General features: G+C 59.1%; 2 protein-coding genes across 2 annotated transcripts; one reads left to right on the top strand and one right to left on the bottom strand.

Annotated features, from left to right (window-relative positions):
* Nucleotides 1–1178: 1178 nt before the first annotated feature.
* Nucleotides 1179–21822, top strand: LOC122383259 (leucine-rich repeat-containing protein 4C-like). Its single transcript, XM_043369510.1, has 3 exons — nucleotides 1179–1312; nucleotides 16336–18859; nucleotides 21092–21822. Exons 2-3 carry the CDS (start codon nucleotides 16478–16480, stop codon nucleotides 21317–21319), a joined length of 2610 nt encoding a protein of 869 aa, XP_043225445.1. The 5' UTR covers nucleotides 1179–1312; nucleotides 16336–16477; the 3' UTR covers nucleotides 21320–21822.
* LOC122383281 lies at nucleotides 6281–10678 on the bottom strand. Its single transcript, XM_043369558.1, has 2 exons — nucleotides 7528–10678; nucleotides 6281–7244 (listed from the first exon to the last, which is right to left on the bottom strand). Exons 1-2 carry the CDS (start codon nucleotides 10676–10678, stop codon nucleotides 7117–7119), a joined length of 3279 nt encoding a protein of 1092 aa, XP_043225493.1. The 3' UTR covers nucleotides 6281–7116.
* Nucleotides 21823–22404: the final 582 nt, after the last annotated feature.

Here is a 22404-nt window from a genome sequence, read left to right as displayed (position 1 = left end):
CAGCAGCAAAATTTGAGACGAAACAGGTCGTAAGGTTCGCTAAAATATCGGGCTTGTCTTGCCTTATTTCCTTGTATAGTAGAATGCGACAAAAATGCATGCCGTTTTTAAACCAGTGTTTATGACAGAGGAACGGGTTCTAGTCGGCGTTCAAAACGCCAAACTACTGCTTTGCAGCTAATCTGGCGTTCCAGGTCACAATGACAGACCGAGTCGTGCCTCCGCCGCCCCGGCCTTGGTCCTGTAACCGGGTCAGGTGCTCGTCGTCACGCCTCCGGTCCATCAGCAGGGAATGGCCGGCTGGCGTGTTGACTCAGCCGGGCACCAATCAGCCGCGGCGCGGCTCTGAGCGGAGTCGGACCGGACCCGTACGGCCGGGCGGTGCGCCGGCCGCCGCTGCCGTCCCCGCCGCCGCCGGCTGCAGCCCTCCCCCGGACGAGCCGCCCATATTAGCCCGCGGCCGCCGGCTGCTGACAGCGTGGCTTCATTGTGAATCAACAGACCATTAGGAGCGGCACTCGCGACGGCAGAGGCCGGCGAGAGGCGGCGCGGAGCCACGACCCATGGCCAGCCGCAGACGAGCTGCGCGTGCCCTGCCTGCTGATCAGCGGGGACGGAGAGGTGACAGGGGCAGCAGGAGCCAGGAGAGGGGAGAAAAGAACGCAGCAGACGTTTCCCACAGTTGTTGGTCCGTTCAGCGCTTGGCTTTCTCGCCGGCGCGGCTCGTCAAAGCCACAGCACGGCAGACTGGACGAGTACCTGGCTTGGTAGACTGTACCGCAGCGCACGCAGGTTAAACGGCGCAGTCTACCCACTAAGGACGGACCGCGCGCACCGCGCCGCTCTTACCCGGTTCATGTCCGAAACGCGATGGAATAAAGAGGCACCACAACAAACCAGACGGTAAACTGGAAGTGTGGCGCACGTTCCTTGTCCTCTACAGTCCCGGGTGACAAGTTCTCTGTCTCCACAGACGAGCGTCCCCCGCCGTCTGTCGGCAGTGACGCCTCACGCACGCAGCCGTCGCCGCCGACGTCTCGACCGCCGTCGGACCGCGCCGCAGTCGACGCTCGTCGGTCACGACGGACGGAGGTGCCGATCGACGGTCCCGGCGCGGCTGTGACGGTGCCGACGCGGCGGGGGTCCGGTCACAGTGGGTGCCGTCGCGAGGTGAAAGTCAGGGACTTTGAGAAGCTGCTGTCCGGACTTCCGTCACAACGAGCAGGCGACAGACAGAATACTGATAGAAGAAATAACGCGTGTATAAGAAGCCAAAACAACTGAAACTGCTGTCAGAAAATAAACATACCAGGTGAGTACCTTGCTGTCTTAACTGCTTTGTAGCTAACCTAAATATGTGTCCTTAACACGACTTTAAGTTAGCAAACCACCGTGTGAGTTAGCTTCATCTTGTTACAAATAACGGGAGCAGCCGTTATTTCAGCCATAGCCAAGCTTTTTTATGTTAGCAAGGATGATTGTAATGATGTCTGAGATAAAAGGCTTAGGAGCTTCACTGTTATGTGCTTCCAAGGAGCTCATTTTGGCATGCTAATGGCTTGGCTAATTTGTTGTTATCCCATTCGGCTTTGCCTCGTTTCCCAGTCCAGCTTTACTATTTACAAGGCACAGGCTAATACTTCGCTCATTAGATAGACTACCAAAGCACACAGCCGAAACGCGCAAATAAAAACCTAAACAGGTTGTCTCACAGCTCGCTTGTCATCCAACACCGTTTTGTCCTAGCTCATCAGGGAAAAGGGCGAAGCTGTTTCTAACGAGCTTCATAGTCGAGTCGCCGCCCGAATTACACCAGAGACCCCGAGGGGCCGGTGGTAGCCAGGCCCCGCGACCCGCTTAGACGCCGTTCCACGCTCCCCGCCGGTGCCGGGCGTTAATGTTTAATGAGGACTGATCGGCCCACTGGGAATCATGATTTATTCCGGCCGAGACGACGCCGGTCGACCCGCGGAGCAGCGAGCTAGTACAATAGACGTAAACGCTGGGTGTAGTACGTGCTACGGAGTGGTGCGGCTCACCGACCGTGTGGAAACAGCCGCCGGGATCCTACTCCGTCACGGTAAACTGAAACGGGCTGACCAGTTGGTGTGGGCTATAGGGCACTGCGTGCAGCTCGAAAGTGGGGCTTTCGCGGAACAAGCTCCATTTAGCAAACATCCCATCAGGGTCGAGTTCCGGACATCCGTTTACCAAGGAAACTGCAGTACTAGAATAATTACTTCACCGAATTGTTATCGCAATCGAAAGAAAAGCGTCTGTTATTTAAAGTAAGCGTGTTACAACGCGGACAGGCAGTGGATACTACGTACATGCAACTGTCACATTTTCACACCCCATGAAATCCAATCACGTTTCACCATTCTTCCACCGAAAGGGCAGCACGCTGTGCCCGCTCGACCTTCTCACTCTCCTACGAACCCACTCTGCCCGCACCTCCGCCGGCCGACCCGCAGCCCGCCTGGTCGGCGGCTCTGCCGGGGCGGTCCGGCGCCGGTACTGCGGGGTCAGCAGCCGGCCCGTGCGCCAGATTGGTCTCCTCGCCGCCCAACTCACAGCTAATGGCCACTTTGGCCGCTGGCCGCCCCAGCCGAGCGGAAGCGGGCCGGCGCGGCTCGAACAGGTTCAACTCAAACGGTCCGGTTAGTTCCGCCCACGTGAGCGCGCCCCGAGCGGTATCACAGTGCGCACAGGCTCGGCGCGGACCGAATGAACTGCTCCGCCGCCGCGTCTCCGTTCAAAGCCACTCCTTTATCTCGTACCCGGACACACGGTTTCTCGGTACCTCGGGGCGCCAAGAACTCGCCACCCGGTGGCAAATTAAAGGTCGCCCAGTGTCGGCGCGTTTTTCGCCCGAGTGAGAAATCGTCGCCGACGGCCGGCCGGTGTAAAAAGCGAGCCGCCGGCGCCCAACGAAGGCACGCCCGGAAGACCGATGGAGGCTCCGACTAATGGTCGCAGCCGAGCGCGACCGACCGAACGTCCGGGTTGAGAGGTGTCAGACGCCCGGCGACCCGTCCCGGCCCGATCCGATGCGATCCAACCTGATTAGGGCGGGATCCAGGGAATCGACGTGCTTCAAAACAATTCAACGGTCAAAAGAAGAGAAAGTAAATGATGAGCACCAGTGTAATGAAACTATGAATGCGTAATGAAACGAAACTACGATGCATCGTTTACCTATCGAAAACACCATTAGCGGATTTGAAAGAAAGTGCAGGGCTCTTAGTACAGCTTAACTGCATAATGAATTCAATGTACATAATTTTAATGCAATAATAATTATCATTCACGTAGCGCGCACCGTAAAAAATCAAACATTCCTAAAACAACTACTGATGAATTAAACACAAAGTTGTCAAGATGCCTACCGCATGATGTCTGGCAAAATTATACAATCATTATAACTATGTCATTGGCAGAGCAGAAGCAACCGTTTTAACATAACAAACAGGATACCTGTCCGACATTGAGCTCGAAAGTAATCCCCCAAAACACCCGATATAAATATCGACCCCGTCTCTCTGACGTTGTCAGCCGTCACTTCCAAACGACCGTCCCGGGGACCGCAGCTCCATTGGCGAGATCACATCAGCGCGACTTCATCTCCAGTCGCGACCCCACTCGGGGCTCGGCTCATTGGTTGACGCCGCACTCCGAGTCGGCCGGGGACCTTATCTCACGAGCAAGGTCGTCCTCGGACGCCAAATGGCCCCACCGACGTCTCAATGGGCCGGCGACGCGGACACGGGGCCGACAGCGCACCCGACACGAGCGGCACGGCCCAGCGAGGCCGGAACGTCTCACCACGGCTCGGAGCGGTCCACGGCACGGCTCTGACAGTCTCGACACGACTCGGAACCCATACACACAGTCCCAGCGACGTCCTACTACGGCCGACACGGTCCAAGACGGTCCGGAATCGCGCCGATGTCAAGTCAGGTCCGAACATCTAGCCGGCACCCGACTGGAAAACGGGCTGCCAGCTCGTGGCCCGAGCGGATGGCACCCAGCGCCGCCATGAATCAAAGCCGGAACGATGCACGCTGAGAGCCCTACACGCCGGGCCGACGTTCACCGTCCGCTGATGGCACCACTCCCGTTTACGACTCGGCCCGTCAGAGCGCCGGAACCGGGAGCGTTAGCAGGTGAAGTTTTCAAAGCCGAGGCACGTCTAAATTTAGAGGGTACGTGTTGCGGACTCGTCATCTACGTAGTCGGAAGCCGGGAATGGTTGCAATATTTTTGGCGAAGAAGCCCGGGGAAATCCCGGCGTCGACTTATGTCGGATCGATACTTTGGAAAAGAGATCTAAGATAGCAAACATACTGCCAACAGCAAATATATGAAAAGCCAGTGGAGACCTTCGGCGCTGTTCCTAGTTGAAAATCCCATCGGGCATCGACCAGTTCTAGAGATGTAGTAAAGATGGATGTAGCAAAGGTGTATCGGAGGTGCAGCGGAGGTGTAACAGTCGGATCGACCAGGGAGCGGGGACGCGGCCCGGTGCGCATCTGGCCTCCAAACGGATTAGGCTAATGTCCGCGGCGGCGGCGGCGGAGGCGCGGGCGGGGGAGGGGGCGGGGGCGGCGCGTCCCCCGGGGGCGGGTCGATGTCACCCGCCACGGTGGGTCCGACGCCAAACATCAGTGTCAACTGGACATCGGCGGCACCGGCACAACGCTGACTCGGGACATCACAGGGAGGAAAAGGAGAAGATATTGGGCAAAGGATTCGCCAAAAACGATGGCATTGGCAAATACGGTAGCACAAGGCAACTATGGAGTTTCCACACGAGCAATGAGTTAACTGCACATCCCATATCCCATCCCCAGGCCGCCCGGTACCTTCAAGGAAGACAGGCGCGGCCGGGGAACCCACCCCGAGCAGCTCTCGGGAGACGAACAGGTGTCAAATGGTCGGGGTCTGATCGCACCCACTCAGGGCAGCTCTCGGGAGATAGACGGGTGTCGAATTGCCGACGTCCGTCGCACCCACCCAGGCAGCGTTCTGGTTGGTCTGCGGCCAAACGGTCCCAACACGATCGTTTCATCTCAGTCAGCCCAATCCATAAATGGCCAATGATTTGATGCATTCAGCGCTCATATTCAGCGCTGGATTCAACACTGTTCGCCGCTGCCGAACAAAATTATTCTGCAGTAACAGACTTCAATATCCTAAAAGGTCATTTTTCCTATTAATATAGGCAAACAAACCAAAACTCATTATCAGCACCGGCAAAACCAGATGCAGGCATTGACGTTGGAAATAGAGAGGCTATTCGCAAATCACTACGTGCACAAGCAATTATGTAAATTATGCTAAAATAGCATGCAAACAGTGGGGCTAATTGGACAGTCGACCAATTTGCCTGTTATCATCGCATTAATTAAGTTAACGAATGGAATTGGTATAGCAAAGCAGATTCCAATATCGTATAATTATGCTGTTGTGACCTGTGGAACAAGCAACGACGTAAATTAGCGATTCATATGCATTGCGAACACAATTTCGCAGCGAACACGGAGAGACACGTCTCATCAGCGCATTTGGTGGACAGGGGAAGGACAGAGTTAAACAGAGGTCCCAGAGTAAGGATCTTTGGACAACGGGGAGCTGGATAACCACGGCGTGGAAAATCACGCAAGTCGAGGTGGACGAACGGGGGAAGAGGAAGAGATAGATGGCTAGGGATACAGGGAAGGAGAGAGACGGAGAGAGGAGAGACACGTGAAGAGATGAAGGAGAGAGGAGCTCGCTATCCCGCGCTAATTTGGTCATCGCTGTATGGAAAACTTGCCGAGAGTTTGATTAACCCGGCCGCGGGCCGGAGAGGTCGGGACCGGTGTGAGTGGGGGTGGGGTCGGGAGGCAGTGCTGGCGGCAGGTTAACGACGCCGAGTAAAACTCGTCGACCCATTCACAAGGTTCTGCGAGTGCCGGCCGGGGGATCATTAACGGAATTTTACACAATGCCGGAGGGGAGCAGAAAAAAGGAGATGAAGCAAGAATCCCGCACAAATAAAGAATTGTCATTGTCCAGCTTGCGGTTGACAACAAACTCAAATGAGAAGAGCTTAACCGGTAAATAGCATTCAAAACATAGCAAAACGAATAGCAAACGCCATGGAACCACTAAAGGGGTCGAAATCAATGGAACTGGTGATCAATCACGTTCATGAAAACCGCACTTCGGCGCGGCCCTACTGCGAACGTTGTACTGGCTGTGAAAAGACTGAAGCTCAGGGGTTAACAGCTGTGAAGACGCCTCTGAACCGGTGCAGGTGTATTGTTCACAGCGAGCGAGCGTGGCGCGGACCCAGTAGAGACTGACGCGGCCCCGCACGGTCCGGCCGGGAGCCGCCGCCGGACCGTGCCCCGAGGGCACACATGGTCGTAGAGATGCAAACCCCAGGTACAGACCGGGGATGCACACCACCACATCTCCCCCCTTAAGCCCCCAGCGCGCTCGAGGTATAACGAAAAGAACGGAATCATAACACAATAGCGAAAATAACAAGAAACGTAGTACACCATCACATCTCCTCTATGAGTCGACGCACTGGCTTCCGCACACGGGTGGATCGGCGGACAGTCGGCGGCTCAGTGCGCGGCGCGCGATCCGGCCGCGTGGAGGCGCGCGATTCGCTCGCAGATGCATGGTCACGACTCATCCGACCAGTGTCCGGTTGTGTGACGACACGCGGGCCGGCTCTCCCGGGAGGCTCCACTCCGGGCACCGGGCACAGAGCGTGCCGCCTGCGCAGGTGGCATCTGTTCCGATCCACCTCCCCTCCATCGTCGAAGCGTACACTGTAGCGTCGGTGGGGGCCGACCGACGTCACCACGCCGCACCTGTCCCATCGTTTTGTCCTGACGTCCTGCACACGGACGCGAGTCCCGACGGGGAACTCGGGCAGGTCGTGGGCATGCTGGTCGTACCACCGTTTGGCGGCGCAGCGGCGTGACTCGCGGCGATCGTCGCAGTCCACAGTCTGGTGCGGTGGCGTCCCCCTCCGCTGCTGGGCTCCGCCTCCACTCGCCCGCTGCGAGCGCGCCGATGGTTTGAAGTGCGACGGGTGCGTGGGCAGGTCGTCCCTCAGTGGCCGGCCGTAGACGATCTCGGCGGGCGACTTCCCGCTGACGCCCGGCGTGTTCCGCTGCTGAAGCAGGCCCCGCGTCCACTCCTCTTCGTTGAGCCGTCCTCTGCCGTCGTCCCAGCATCGCCTGAGAAGCTTTTTTGCAGATTTAACAGCAGACTCGGCCAACCCGTTAGATCGGGGGTAGTGTGGGGATGATGTGCGATGCAGAACGCCCCAGTTGCTCAAGAACGTGCTGAACTGAAGAGACGTGAAGCAGAGGGCCCCGTCGGTTCTGACAAGTTCTGGCACACCGACCTCACTGAAAATCTTAAGCATTACTTTGATTACGTTTTTGGTGTCAGACCGGGTGCCCGTACATTCGATGAACTTCCACCCAGAGTAGCCGTCAACGACGACGAGGTACTTGCCTCCTGCGTGGTCTGCGAAGTCCATGTCCAGGACCTGGAACGGCCTGGCGGCAGGCTCATGATGCAGCATGGTCTCCCTCGGCTGGGATGGCAGCTCTTGCTGACACCTACTGCATCCTCTGGTGACGTCGTCGATGGCGGCGTCCATTCCCGGCCAGTAGACCACCCGCCGAGCTCGCTCCTTGGTCTTCTCCTTCCCGAGGTGACTTGCATGGAGAGACGCTAAGGTCGATCTACGGAGGGATAGCGGCACCAGGATGCGCATGCCGCATAAGATGATGCCGCCCTCCACTGACAGTCGGTCGTGCACCGGCCAGTACTTCCGGAGGGGTTCCGCAAGCTCCGCTCTGGATGCCGGAAAGCCGGTGGAGATGATGTCTCGGAGCATCTGGAGCTCGGGGTCCTCTGACGTCGCACACTCCACCCGGTCCAGCATGATGTCGGTGTCGCACGCTCGAAGCTCAGCTACCAAGACGCTCTGGAGGGCAGGTGCGTCGTCGTCTTTCCCACATTCGTCATCAGCAGCTGCTGGTTGGGTGGGGCTCCTGGAGAGAGCGTCTGCCGCCTTGTGCTGGGATCCTGGCACCCAGCTGGCTACGAATGGTCCGTAGTATGCCATCTTCAACTTCAGTCTCTGTAGTCTCGGGTTCTCGATCTCGTCGAGAGTCTTGCCGTTGATGATGGGGACGAGCGGCTTGTGGTCGAGGAATATCGTGAAGCTCGTCAGTCCGGAGAGAAAGATGTGACATTTCTTCATGGCCCATACCACGGCAGTGGCTTCCAACTCGATGGTGGCGTATCGGGACTCCGCTGAAGACAGGAATCGCGATCCCGCCTGGATAACCCGCCAGCTGCCGTCCTCCTGCTGCTGCCGTAGGAGGAAGCCGAATCCCTTGAGGCGGCTGGCGTCGGTCGAGAGCGAGGTTGGTCGTCTGGGGTCGAAGTAGGCCAGGTTCGGAACTGATGTCAGCGCTTTCTTGGCTGATATGAACGCCTGTTCTTGCTGCTCGTCCCAGACGAACTCGTTTCGGGTGCTGAGCAGCGGCCTGAGAGGCAGGAGGAGCTCCGAGAGCTCGTCGACGAATGGGGCGACCTGGTTGGCGAGGCCGAAGAAACTTCGGAGCTCAGAGATGTTCTTCGGTGTCGGGAACGACGAGATGGCCGACGTCAGCTGAGGGTCGGGCTCGTAGCCGTCCGCCGATATGATGAAGCCGGCGAATTTCACCTTCTGTTGGGCCAGCTGCAGCTTCCGCCGGTTCAGGGAGATACCTCTCTCCTCGCAGCGCTCCATGAAGCGACGGACGTCACGGATGTGGTCCTCCCTGGTCCGACTGTAGACCACGACGTCATCATCGATCTTCTTGTAGCCGGTGAGGCCGGAGAACGCCTCGTCCATGCGCCTGTTGTAGTGGTCAGATATCGAGCTGACCCCGTACGGCGCGCGTAAAAACGCGTACCGGCCGAACGGCGTGATGAACGTCGTCTTCAGCACGCTGTCCTGATGAAGAGGGCACTGGTGGTAGCCCTTTGCCGCGTCGAAGACGGTGAACCACTTCGCCTCCGAGCTCGCTATAGAGGCAACTTCCTCCAGCGGGGTGGGTGCCTGGTACTGCTCGGTGCGGACGAACTTGTTCAGGCGAGACAGGTCCACGCACAGCCTGATTCCTCCCTCCTTCTTCGGTTCAACGACGATCGGTGCACACCACTCAGTCGGCTCCGTGACGGGCACGATGATGCCCTCGGACACCAGCTTTTGCAACTCGTCCTTCAGCGGCGTGCGGAGTGAGAGGGGCACTCGTCGTGGGCTCGACACGCGGAACGGCACGGCTTCCTCCCTGAGGTGAATCTTGAACTGCTCCCCCGGCATGACTCTGATGTGGCCGTCGAACACGGTGGGGAACTCGGACGTGATGTCCGGGAAGGAGCCTCCCTGGTCCACAGGCGGCTCTGCTGACCCGTCTTCAGATGCAGGTGCACCGGTCGGAAGGCTGCTGTCAGGCCGCTCGACAGGTGTCGCCGCGGTCGCCTCTCCAGCAGCGCCGTCGCGCGACACCGCCGCCACGCAGTCCGATGACGTGCCACCGTCGGGCAGCGCGGCGCGAGACCGGTGCCGATGCCGCGCTGGCCCCGGCCGAGGGCGGTCTGGTGCGTCCCTGGTGCGAGAGCCAGAGGCGGGTTCCGGTAGATCGGCGGTTATCTGCTGCGGATAACCGGCTGGAATGATGTGAAGTCCCTTCCCGGCCTTCCAGGAGAGCAGCAGGCCGCTGACGCCCTCCAGGATGTGCACCGACTCCTGCACCGAGACGCGGCCGAGATTCAGCGAGACCGGCAGGACTCCCAGCGACTTGACCGTCTCGCCGTTGGCTGTCCGAGGATGCTGCTCCGGGGGGAGCAAGTTCTCCGGGTACTCGTCCATCTCCTTCAGGAAGTCGAGTTCTCCGACGCAGATGTCAGCCCCGGTGTCAGGCAGCGCGAGTACCGAGGCGCGGCGCTGCGCCGTGACATCCAGGCGCACGCGGGGGGCGCTCTGCACCGAAGCGACCGCGATGATGGCCGACGCGGCCGGTCGCCGCGCCGCACCGTCCGGGCTCCGGTCACTGCTGCCCTCCGACGACTGGAAGCGGACCCGGGTGCCGCGCCACGGCTGGCGCCGTTGCGATCGCCGCGTGTCCAGCGACGGGGACGGCGATCTCGACGACGAGCGGTACGGGTCGGGCCTGTAGCTCCGCCCAGGTGGCGAGCTCCGCGGCCGAGACGGGGCCAGCCGGCGGCGCTCGTACGACGTGGTCGGTCGGCGGTCATCGTAGTCGCCGGATGCGTCGGGGCAAACTGCCGCGAAGTGGTCCAGCTGACGGCAGCTGCGACAGCGCTGACCCCGGGCCGGACACGCGTCTCCCATCCGGTGACGTCGCCGGCCGCACGCAGCGCACCAGCCGCCGTCGCGCCGCCTCGGTCCAGCGCTCGGCGGCGCTCGGTGGCGCTCGGCGGCGTCCACTCGGTGGGCGGCGGCCCGGGCGAGTCCGCCTGCCCGCAGCTCCACGGCGTCTCTGGCGGCCGCCTCGTCAGCCCTGCAAACAGCGATGGCATGCGACAGCGAGAGGTTTTGGACGGCGCAGAGACGTTTGACGGTCTCCGCTGATCTCAGACCCATCACAATCCTATCCCTGATTAGCGAATCATTACACGCGTTACAAAATTTGCAAGCACGAGACAATTCACGCAGGGAGGTTAGAAAATCATCAAAGACCTCCCCTTCAGCCTGAAACCTTTCGTTAAACCTCTTCCTTTCGATAACCTAGTTTACTTGGCCCACTGCGAAACGCTCCAGCGCGTCCAGTACAACCTCGGGATCGGCACGCTGGACCTCGGTCAGCTCCAGGTTCCTCAGGACGCGGCGACTCTCCGGGGTCATGACATTTTTCAGGGCAGCCAGCTGAATGTCAGGTTCAGCGTCTATCAAGCCGGTCAGGAGCACGTAGTCCTCCCAGCTTTCTCTCCACACCAGGAAAGACTCACCCCGGTCCGTGGAGAGGTTCAGGCTGTCCGGTGCTCGTACTCGGCCCGCCCACGGGGCCGGCGCGCTGCGGGACGCACGACCGCGGCCGGCCCGCTGCCGCGGCGCGGCAGCCCGAACCGCGACGGAAGCGGCCGGCTCCCGAAACGCATCCGGCTCCCGAGACGCATCCGCTACGCTGTCGGCGTCAGAGTCCCCCATTGCTGGGTCGAAAATGCACAATAATTATGCACGTCGCCCTGTCACACTTGCACTGGTAATCGCACGTTCACGATCCTGCAGGCTGCGCCATGTGAAGACGCCTCTGAACCGGTGCAGGTGTATTGTTCACAGCGAGCGAGCGTGGCGCGGACCCAGTAGAGACTGACGCGGCCCCGCACGGTCCGGCCGGGAGCCGCCGCCGGACCGTGCCCCGAGGGCACACATGGTCGTAGAGATGCAAACCCCAGGTACAGACCGGGGATGCACACCACCACAACAGCAGTCTGCCCCCCCCCCCCGCTCCGCCGGCGGCGACCGCGCGCAAACCAAAGCCCGGTCGATATCGGGTCCATCTTATTGAAATATCGTCGGCGGTGAGCCGCGAAATGGTGGCCATATTTCGCTGCATCATCGCGCCGGTCAACTAAGCGTGGAATTGGCTCCGGTAGAACGGCCGCTGTCGGTCATCAGAGCGCCCTCCCGGCGGCCGGGCCGGCCGGCCGGACCGTGAGCGACCGCTCCGGGACGGCCGCGCCCCCGGCAACGTACGACCGGCGGCGGCCGGCGGGCACAATCCCAGCACCGATCGGCCATCGCTCCCGGCTCCAATGGACCGGCCACTGACATGGACACATCCGACCAATCCGCAGATTATGATAAACATCGTCCCGCAGCGGCGACCGACCGACCCGACCTTCGGCGGCCATCGGTCGGCCCACTGAGGACAGGATATCGTCGGCTTATTTTACTGAAACTATGCTCAAAGTTGGCCCGGGAGACAGCCAGCGATGTTAATATCGCCCAATCACACAATAACGCTACTGGCTATGTTGTCTCCGAACCGCAGCAATCAGAGTTGGTTCGTAAACGGGAGCATTCATTTCAACTCCTACCATTCGGTGTACCAGCAGAAGAATTAAATCTGCCAATCACGTTTGTCAGCTTCTTCAGCAAGACCTTTACATCACTTTCATCGTTGCAAGACTTTGAGGATCAAATGCTCACCTAAGCGAGCAAATCCATTTCCCGAGCTCACAGCACGAAAATCGCAGCCGCTCACCTCCCATACACCTCATTCGTTCCTCTCTCTCGCAGCCCCGGCCCCCTCCGGTGACGGAGAGCGGGTTAATCGGAGTGGCACAGGCGAGGCGCGCACCGCCGCCGTCACCGCCTCGGCAGCAGGGAGACGGACGAGGGCGGCAGCCCACCGCCCCCACCCCCGCCCGGACTCCACCGCCCCCGCCCGAGGAGTCCGCTCGTACAGCCGCTCGTCCTGCGCTTCAGTTCCAATTCGGCTCAGGCTTGTATGCTTCCAGATGGAATTGCAGTATTGTTATAGTTGAGTGTTCAGTATTTTAGCACAGAGCTGGTTGTTTGGCAGCGGTGGACGATGTCTCAGCGGTTTTTATTCGATGTTACCAAGGACGAGGCGGTCTCTCGAGGCGAGTGGTTCGAACTGCCGACCAAGCGCCGGTGAAGTACCCGTCGATTCAGAGGCGATCCTTCTGGCAAACCCCGCGAGAGATCATTATGACGTCATAGCCGGCATACGGACTGAATCATGAATAGTGTATGCGGATCCACGGCACTGACGGCAGCGCAATTAGGTTGTCTGAGTTCACCTGGAGCCCAGATACTGGGAAAGACGCGAAGCGATCACCGGTGGGACACATCTGGTAGAAAGAATGAGCCGGAAAGGCATAAAGTATACAATGCGGTAAATAAGACAGTATAAGATGTCACAACAACTATCCCAGCATGAGACATTTCTCGCGGAGCCTGAGCTAAAATCTTACCACAGGGTCAGAGAGTGAAAGCCATTGATTTTCTTTGTGGCAGGCAGACGCCGATACATAAATGTAATTCAAGCTTGTCCAATAACACGAGATCTACTTGCGAATCCATACAATACAAACCATTTGAGATGCCACCGACGTCACACATTGCGTCAAAGGGGAGTGGGGGCAGCGCCGGGCCTCCCCGCCTTCAGAGGACCGCCTGTCGAACAGGGACATCCGAGTCGCGTGACGTGGCGTCTGTTCAAAGGTCCCGGCCGAGCGGCGCCGCTTTATTGGGTGTCCCCGGCCGTGACAAGCCCCGCAGATTGCCAGCTTCTCGGACCGGCTGCTCAGGGTCGTCAACCGAAACAGGGAGCGCCGCCCCTCAACAGCCGAACCAGCGGCCATACGGCCCGAACGACCGCCAGCAAAGCCAGCGGCTAATGCAGTCCACTCAAATGTTCGATGGAATATTTATTTATGACGGCGCTCTAAATACTCTCACAATCGCCCACACCCACGCCTGCACTAAAAGGAGCCGGCGAGACAAGAAACGGCCTGACAGAAATGATGCGGTTTTCATTGGGTGAGGATTTTGAGTTCGGCAGTCGGCACCCAACATCGAATCAGTCCTGGGGAGCATCTCACTAGAGCATCCAGTCCACTGGACCGTCTGGAGGAGGAGTGTCTCAGTAGTACTACAGCGGCCCAGAGGCCTCACACCGACGGCTGATAGCTCGGCCGGGTCCGAAGAACAACAGCTCGTGTCCGGCCTGCCGCCGGCCGGTCCCCGCGGCCCGGCCCCTGCTGCGGCCTGGGCCGGACTGACGCGTACCACGGCTCATTACCACAGCCGCAGCTGCGCCCCCGCCGCCGCCGCCCTGACCAGCAGCGGGCCATTTCCCCCACGACCGATCGCCACTTGCTCAGTTCCGGTCTGAGAAACAGTCCATGGAACAATTCCCGCCCAGTCAGCATGCAGCAGGCGCGCTGACTGAGGCCACTTCGCATTAAAGGTTTTACGCTTCGAAAACACGGAGCATAGCCAGCGATATTCCTATTTCAGAGAACACTGGTGTTCAGGATAAATTTCGAACCAACATCCGCTCCTGTTTTCGCACCATGAACGCCAAATCCTGCGACTATTTTCCGCCGCTGTCGTATCGCCGTCGGTAACTGGAACATAGCACCGGCGCCGCTCGCCAACGGCTCGTCGAATTCCCATCGGAGCCATCATTCCGCTATCGTGCCGTTTTCGTTCCGATTCAACAACAGCCATTCGGCAGCGGGACCGGGCTGTGGGGGCGGGGGCGGGGCGGGGCGGGGCGGGGCGGGAGGCCCCGGCCTCCCCAGTCCGCGGACGGTGGCCGGCTGACAGGCGCCCCATTAGTGGCCACTTTTATTCTGCGCCGACCGCCGCAAATAAATCAGCGGCTCCCGCGAGTGGCCGCCCTCTCCCGGGACGGCCGAAAAATAGCGCCGTCACCTCTGGCGGCTGCGATAGCGGCACCGCCGGCCGGCAGTGGAGCTCCGCCGGGAAGGGGTGGCCCCGTATCCGGAGCCGGATACGCTCCCCGAGCCGGAGGATCCGGAGGGACGGCCGGCTGAGATCAGCAATCGTTCTCCTGGGGGAGGCCATCGCACCCTCACCGCACAGAGGGTGGACGTCCTGAGATACCGCCCGGCTGCGGCGCCTGCCTCACTGGACTCACACTGCTCCCCCCGACAGGAGATCGCCCCAGCACGGTCCGCCCGTCTGTCGGCGGCGCTCGGCCCGATTTGCTGTCACGTTTTACAGCGGCCGACGCGGCATGCGCCGGTTATATGTATTGGCAGGCGACGTGCGCGGTGGGCTGGGCCGACCGCCAGCCGGCGGCACACAGACAGACCGACGGACTAGCGACCGTGTCGGTACAACCGTGGAGCGGAGTGGCGCGGCGCCCACCGGGGAGCGGCGCGGCCGTCCGTCAGAGCCGCCCGCTGAGCTGCGCCTAACTGACATTTACGGTGGCCGAGATGCAGAACAAACCGGCACAGCAGACATGTGGGGCTCCGCAACAGAGGCCAAGGCTTTCCGGCATAAAGGCCTGAGGATGTAGCTCGGATGCTCAGGCAGCACTTAACGATATAACATAACAACGTAGAACCGACTAGCAAAATTGGTGAATCTTTGAGGCATAAATATAGCACAAAATTATGTCAGCCAATATGACATAAGCATTCACCCAATAGACCAGCATTCACAAACTGGGATTTCACACTGATTTAGCTGTAGCACTACAAAAAGGAAGAGTAGCCTGTACTTTATCAGCAAAGGCTCTATAAGCATCAGAAAAGCAGCCAATCCTGTCTGACAATAGGCGGCGACTCTGAACGGTTAAGTTGCCGCACCACAATCGTATAACTTCCAGCCCAGTTTGCGGCTGTAAAACGCTAATAAAGACACACAGATCATCCAGTGGGCCGCCCGCCCGCTATGCAAATGCGTCCGTTCCCTCCCGCGTCCAATCAGATGAGTGGCTCGCACCAACGAGTGTCCAGGACACGTGACCTGACTCGGACTGTTAGAATAAGCACCAAAGAGGAGGTAAAAAGGGAGCCGGCGAGCCGCAGTCAGCTGCTCAGAGACCACGTCACAGAGCTAAGGGAATCAGTGGAGCGGCACATAGTCTTAACGTTATTGCATAGGCAGTCACCAAGAATCTTCAGTATTATGCTAATTGCTAACTGGTGCTGGTCGGGAGCCGGGGTTACCATGTGAAAAAAGACAATCTAAGCAGTCAACGTCGACATATTGGTGGATGAATGGGCTTTGATAACAATAATAAATAAAACAAAATGAATTCCAGACGCGACATATGATTTCGGCGGATCATAAAATATTGACAACTTATTGATGAGCTAAGTGAAAAACAAGAACGTTTATTCTTTCCAGTGTGTTGAAGTTCAGCAAATCCTCATTACGAACAGTTCACCTTCCGTAGACATAATAAACTAAGCACGCCGCGCAGCAAAACATGGCCTTGAATGTTTGGTGATATCACTTGGACGCCCTTGATCATCTCCTTTTTACTTGTTCCGGTAGTGGCCGAGCTAGGCAGCAAAATCATGTGGACTTTACCCACAATATTCGTCACTGCTCTTGAGACTGGCAGCGGAGTGGCCGTATGCAGTGATAGCAGCAGCGGTCGCAGCTGCGGCCTGTCGCCCGTGCACCGAGCCAGCTCGGCCTCGGAGGGCGCTTTTTGCAGGCGTTCGGCCGCAGAGGCGAAAACAATCACCCCACTAATCGCGCTTCCTGTTCGTGCTTTGCAGGACGGTCGGGAGGCGGTCGGAGCGCAGCCGAGCGCCGGCCGGCGGAGGTCGGCAGCCCGATAGATGGGTGGCCCCGGCGGCGCGGCGCCGGCGGCCAGCAGAGCGAGCCGCGCGCCCGGCGCCGCCTGACGCGCCCGACGCCATGCTGCGAGCGGCCGCCCAGCTGGCGGTGCTGCTGGCGGCGCTGGCGGCGGCGCCGGCCGGCGCGCAGCGCAGCTGCCCCAGCTCCTGCTACTGCGACGCCCAGCTCAACGTCAACTGCGTGGGCGACACCATCTGGCGCTTTCCGGACGGCATCCCGGACGGCGTCACCCGGCTGGAGCTGCGCAACTACGTCATCCCGACGCTGGGCGCCGCGCAGCTGGCCGACTTCGCCAACCTTACCGAGCTGAAGGCGCCGCAGAACAAGATCGGCGTCGTCGAGGAGGGCACGTTCCAGGCACTGGCCGCGCTGCGGAAGCTCGACCTCAGTCAGAATGAGATCGCCACCGTGTCGCCGGGCACGTTCGCCGGGCTGACGGCGGCGCGCAACCTGGACCTCTCGTCCAACGAGCTCCGTGAGTGCGAGGGCGCCTTCGCGAGCATGACCTCGCTGGAGCAGTTGACGCTGAGGAGCAACAACCTGACGCGTCTGGGACCACACACGCTCGACGGTCTGGAAAAGCTGCAGTACCTAAACGTCGACTCAAACACCATCGCCGAAATCGACGTGGCAGCGTTCCAGGGCCTGACGAGCTTAGCGCACCTGATCCTCAGCAACAACCCGCTGTCCAACCTCAGTCGCCTGGAGTTCTTCGGCTCCCGACTGCAGTACATCGACGTGTCGGCGGTAGGTCTGACGCGGATCCCGCAGTCACTGACCCAGTACGTGCGAGACCTCCGGCTAGCCAAGAACAACTTCACGGCACTGCGACGTGGCGACTTCGACAGTTACCCGTACCTAGGCCTGCTGGTGCTGGACGACTCCGGCGTCACAGAGCTGGAGGAGGACGCGCTCGGCCGGCACGAGTACCTGATGCGGCTCTGGATGAACGGAAACAAGCTTCAGCGGGTGCCGACCAGTTTGCCGTCCAGCCTCAAGGCGCTTTACCTGGAGGAGAACCAGATCACTGCTCTGAGAGCTGACGAATTCCAGGGTCTGGTCAAGTTAGAGCAGCTGTTCCTGCAGCGCAACAAGATCGCGCTGGTAGAGGACTGTGCCTTCTGCGGCCTGGGCAGCCTTCAGAACCTGGACCTGCAGGCGAACCGAATCACCCGACTATCGGCGCGAAGTTTCTCCGGTCTGATCGCGCTCGAGTCGCTGGACCTGTCGCAGAACCCGCTGACGGTGATCGAACCGGGAGCGTTCGCGCCGTTCCTCGCCGTCACCTCGCTGCGTATGTCGCGCATCGCCGGCAACGTGTCGCTGCCCGACTCTTTGTTCAACGCGCTGGAGCGGCTGGACCGGCTGGAGCTGCTCGACAGCCCGCGGCTGGTGGAGCGCGTGCTCGGTTCGGGCCAACTGCTGCACGGCATCCGCTCCGTTCAGCAGCTTAACATCATGCACAACGAGCTGCAGCGGCTGCGGGCCGACCTGCCGCGCCTGCTGCCGCGGCTGCAGCTGCTGAAGCTGGGCGGCAGCCGCTGGGACTGCTCCGACCCCGACATCATGTGGCTAAAGGACTGGATGGCCGAAGGGTCGGTGCAGTTCTACAGTCCGTTCTCGGCCCGCTGTCGGAGGCCGCAGAGGCTGCTACTGAAGTCAGTGGCGCTGCTGCAGGACAGCGACTTCGATCCACAGCCCGGGGACGAGGAGGACCCCGACAGTGCAGATACAGCGGAGCCGGCGGCACAAGACGGGGAGTCCAGCGGGAGTGGGGAGGACATGCCGCCACCTACAACCCAAGCAACCGCATCGCCGGCTGAGAGCCAGCCAGAGCGGACAAATCCGTCCCTGACCACCACAACCACCTCAGCTGCAACTACATCGACTTCCACCACTACCGCACGCCCCGTCACAACCACAACATCAACCACCACAACCACTACATCCACGACAACCACAACTGTCTCCACCACATCCCCCACAACAACCCGCACCACCACAGCTAGACCATCCACGTCTACATCACGGGTCACATCACCGCCACCTTCTCCTACCCAGTCTCCCACCACACCTCCACCCACAGAACCTACACGTCCAGCTCCTCTACCAACCACCACCGTCCGCTGGAGACCGTCCAGCACCCGCCGGCCGACCCCTCCGGCGCTGCCGCCGCTCACCGGCCGGCAGTCTGTGGTGCCCACCCACACTGACCCCGAGCCGGAGCCGCCGGTGGCGCAGCCGGGCCGGGTCAACTTCGTGCCGTCGGGGGCGCGCGGCACGATGACGGCCCTGGTGGGCTCGATGGCCGCCGCCGTGGGCGTCATCCTGGCGCTGCTGGCCGGCGCCGTCTGCCTGTGGCGCTACCGCAAGGGCGCCGTCTACCCCTTCAGCCGGCGGAGGAAGGACTCCTCCATCTCGTATTCGCAACAAAAAGATGAGGTGAGTGCAACGGCAGAGGTAGCGACTAGCGTGGCGGCAACGGCCGTAAAAGGCATCTAATGAAAAAGCCGCCTTTGCTGTTATTCCTGAGTAATTCTGAGAGCAGATTAATTTTATGTTCTGTTAGGCATAATGGCATTGGAAAGTGTAGCTGAATAACGAGATTCTAGAGTAATTATAATCCAATATGACATTACCAGCATGCATGAAAAAGAAAGGACAGCACATTTGCTGCACCATTGACCGATCTTTCCATCTTAAAAATGGCTAAAACATGTTTCCATTGACATTCCGTCTCACGGAATTCCATCACGCTGTATGAAAACATCACGATTTCTCGTCTGTTATCCTTGTCGAGTCGCGGCCACTAAAACAAACACGGCGGCCAAATTGACACAGCTGTCGCCGTTCCCGACGGCTTACCATCAGCCGCATCACCATAGAGAAAACAATAACGCCGCTCGGCACTGGCCCATCCGGACCGACAGAACACCAGCCAATCTATATTCAGTGGCCCCCAGTCCCCGGGCGAGATGCTCCTCAGCGCTCTCCGCGCCGAGCCGCCTCCGCGCGGAGAAAGAGAGAGCGTTTTCCTCATAACAGGCGGCTGGAGCGGCGGGACAGCTGCCAACTTCGATTGCCCGCCCCGCCCAGCACGAGGTGGTGGGGAGGAGGGAGAGGGGAGGGAACAGGGTGCCGGCCGGACGAGAAGATCCTCCGCCGAGGCCGGCGTGAAAGCGAACGAATCACCGACGGGGAACAAATCTGGCTCTGGCAGTGCGATCTCGAAACACCTTGCCGAAACACACGTGACACTTTCACCGGGCCTTTGACAATATGTTATGTCATGTTCACGGCTGTCCGTGGACATGAAAGACCTCCTTGACCATGGTCCACGAAGCTGGGAGTAGCCAGCCTGGCGGTCCGTGGCGCTCCGATGGTATCGGCGCCGACCGGGCAGAGTCTATCGGCGCTGACACGGCCCGGCATCGGTCTGTGAACGGGATAAGGACCCGGAAACGGCCGAGCTGCAACCCGCGGCGATCTCTCTGAATCACCATGACAGGGCAATTATCGCGCTGATGAATGGCTCTGTGTTCCTGGAATGCCGCTCTGAGCAACGGTGGCCATTCCGAACTGGCCACACAAGGGACTAAGATGGATCCAGAATGGATACCAGCCAGGTCTAGATTTCTTATCGAGGCGTAGTTAGAAGTAGAACGCAGAATATCGACGGCAATTTCTTATCGATACAAATATAACACGTAAACTATCCGCAGAATATCGACGGCAAATGTCATTGTTTTCCAAACGATTATATTTAATATTTTCATTTTTTTATAAATTTAGTCGGAACCTTTTGATAGGAAGGATTCAGGACAGAGTCACCGCTAAGCGAAGCTTGTTGCAGTGACCCTACCTTCTACGCGCAATTCCATCACGCAATTCCAGTTCTATGGCAGAATTTAGAATCCCAAGTTTATCGTGCGCATATAGCCACGCACGGCCGGTCCCCTCACTGACTTCGCCTGGCTACGGTCTGCCACCAACCGCAACCATACCTGTCAGGAGGCACACAAATGTTAAGCACTCGTAGCGCTTCGAGCCCAGACTGTTATAACCGGGAACGCGAGCTCCCACCACGCGGAGCCCAACGCTCTACCAACTGAGCTACGGGACCGGCTGATTGTCGTTTGGCGCTGTTATAAACTTAGCGGTGGAAACACGTTATGGTGCTAACATAAGCATCTATCTGCTAAATACGTGCTACGCTAGCACCATACCACAGCTAGCACCCACTAGGAGCTGAAAATTGAACTCGGCACATTTTTGGGTGCTAGACGCATGCTAGGGTGCTTCGGTGCCAATGTTAGCACCCGAGCTCTTAATGAAGCACTCTGGGTGCGTGAATTTAGCACCAAAACACCGAAACGGTGTAAATGCTAGCACCTATGGCTCTGAACGAAGCACTCTTTGGGGTGTAAGTTAAGCACCAAAATGGTGCTAATGCTAGCATCTAGGGCTCTTTAGTAAGCACCATTTGGGGCATACATTAAGCACCAACAGGGTACTGAAAATTGAACTCTGACTTATGACCCAAAGGGTGCTAATCTTTTTTTTTACAGTGTAGCTGTAAGGGTGCTCGAATCTGCTCAGTGCTATCCTCCACTCTGCACCCCTTGCAGTCTACTCTGGCTACGAGAACCACCACTAACGCCTCCTCTCCGCCAGGTGAACATCACTCCGGAGGAGAGCGGCGGCGCCGACGGCGGCTCCGGCGACACGCACCACGGCCTCACCAACGCGCTCTACTACCTGGCGCAGCACGGCGAGACAGAGTTCCCAGAGCCCACCCGGCCGCGGCCCGGCTCGCTGCTGCCACACAGCGGCGTCGACGCGTGCCCCGGCGCTGTGCCGGACGCCTGGAGCACCCCCAGTCCGGACGCCAGCCGCTGGTAGGGCGGCGATATCGACAGAGTGGCGCACGAGAGACGGACGTGGCGCACACGAGACTGACGTGGCGCGGGGCGCGGACACTGCGACTGTATCAGCCGCCGGCGACCGGCAGTGCCGCCAGTGCCAAACGGACCGCGCTGAGCGGAGACGAGGACTTTCACCGGGCCCGGGCAGCGCGGACTTCAGAGTGTCGCCGTGGCGCGAGCGGCTGGACGTAGCGCCGAGTACAGAGATGTGACGCGTCTGTGGGAGGTGTGTGCGCCGCGACGGGAGGCGGCTGCGCCGTGACCCGCCGCTCGCCGACCTGTGGTGCCGAAGCTCGCTCCTGGCGGCGGTACAAACAAGAGCGCGGTGCCGGCCAGCGTGCCCCGACCGTCCGAGCTGGCGCGGCGGTCCTCCGGAGCCACTGATCGGGTCACCTGTACCGGGCCAGACGCGATGATCGACTATGTGTAACCTTAAATGGCAAACTTTTCCAATAAAAGCAATTAAAGTCTTTGGCGAAAGACTCAGTCTTCTGGCGTCGGAAAACGTTAAATCGAGTCTCGAGCGGCGATCCCCAGTCAAGACAGCGGCAAACTTGGTAGCGGGCTCCTCAATGAAAGACAATCAACGGCAGAAAGAATGACATCGCAAATCAAAGTTAGCCCTATCGGAAATAGCCCGTTTCGTGTCGTCGAGGTTATCAGAAAATTACACAGAAAGAAAGGCAATCTGAGAGCGAAACAATCTAGTCCTGAAATGTAATAAATATCTTCTGAACAACCCGGACAATGCTAAAACTACGAAGAACACGCACACCCTGCCAAGAGAACAATTGTGATCAATCTAAAAATATGTCAAACGTCCCCAAAGTCTTTAGGTAAATGGACTGGTCTACACCTGAAATCAGTCAAAGTCGAGTCAGCCTCAGACGCGTTCGACCACCACTGCTCTCAATTCGGGTGCGCGCCAGCCGGGCTTTGCCTTATCAGCGACCCACGCCGGTCGCGCCGCCAGTTCAAACGACAAAAACATTCATTTCCCGACCGGGATGAATGAAGCGTTAACCCGGGTCACCTAGTGGCGCTCATGAATACAAATTGCTG

This window comes from Amphibalanus amphitrite, unplaced genomic scaffold, assembly GCF_019059575.1.
Source record: "Amphibalanus amphitrite isolate SeventyFive unplaced genomic scaffold, NRLGWU_Aamphi_draft 000159F_arrow, whole genome shotgun sequence".
Classification (NCBI taxonomy): domain Eukaryota; kingdom Metazoa; phylum Arthropoda; class Thecostraca; order Balanomorpha; family Balanidae; genus Amphibalanus; species Amphibalanus amphitrite.
Note: the sequence above shows the minus strand (reverse complement) of the source record. Positions and strands in the feature narration are given on the sequence as shown.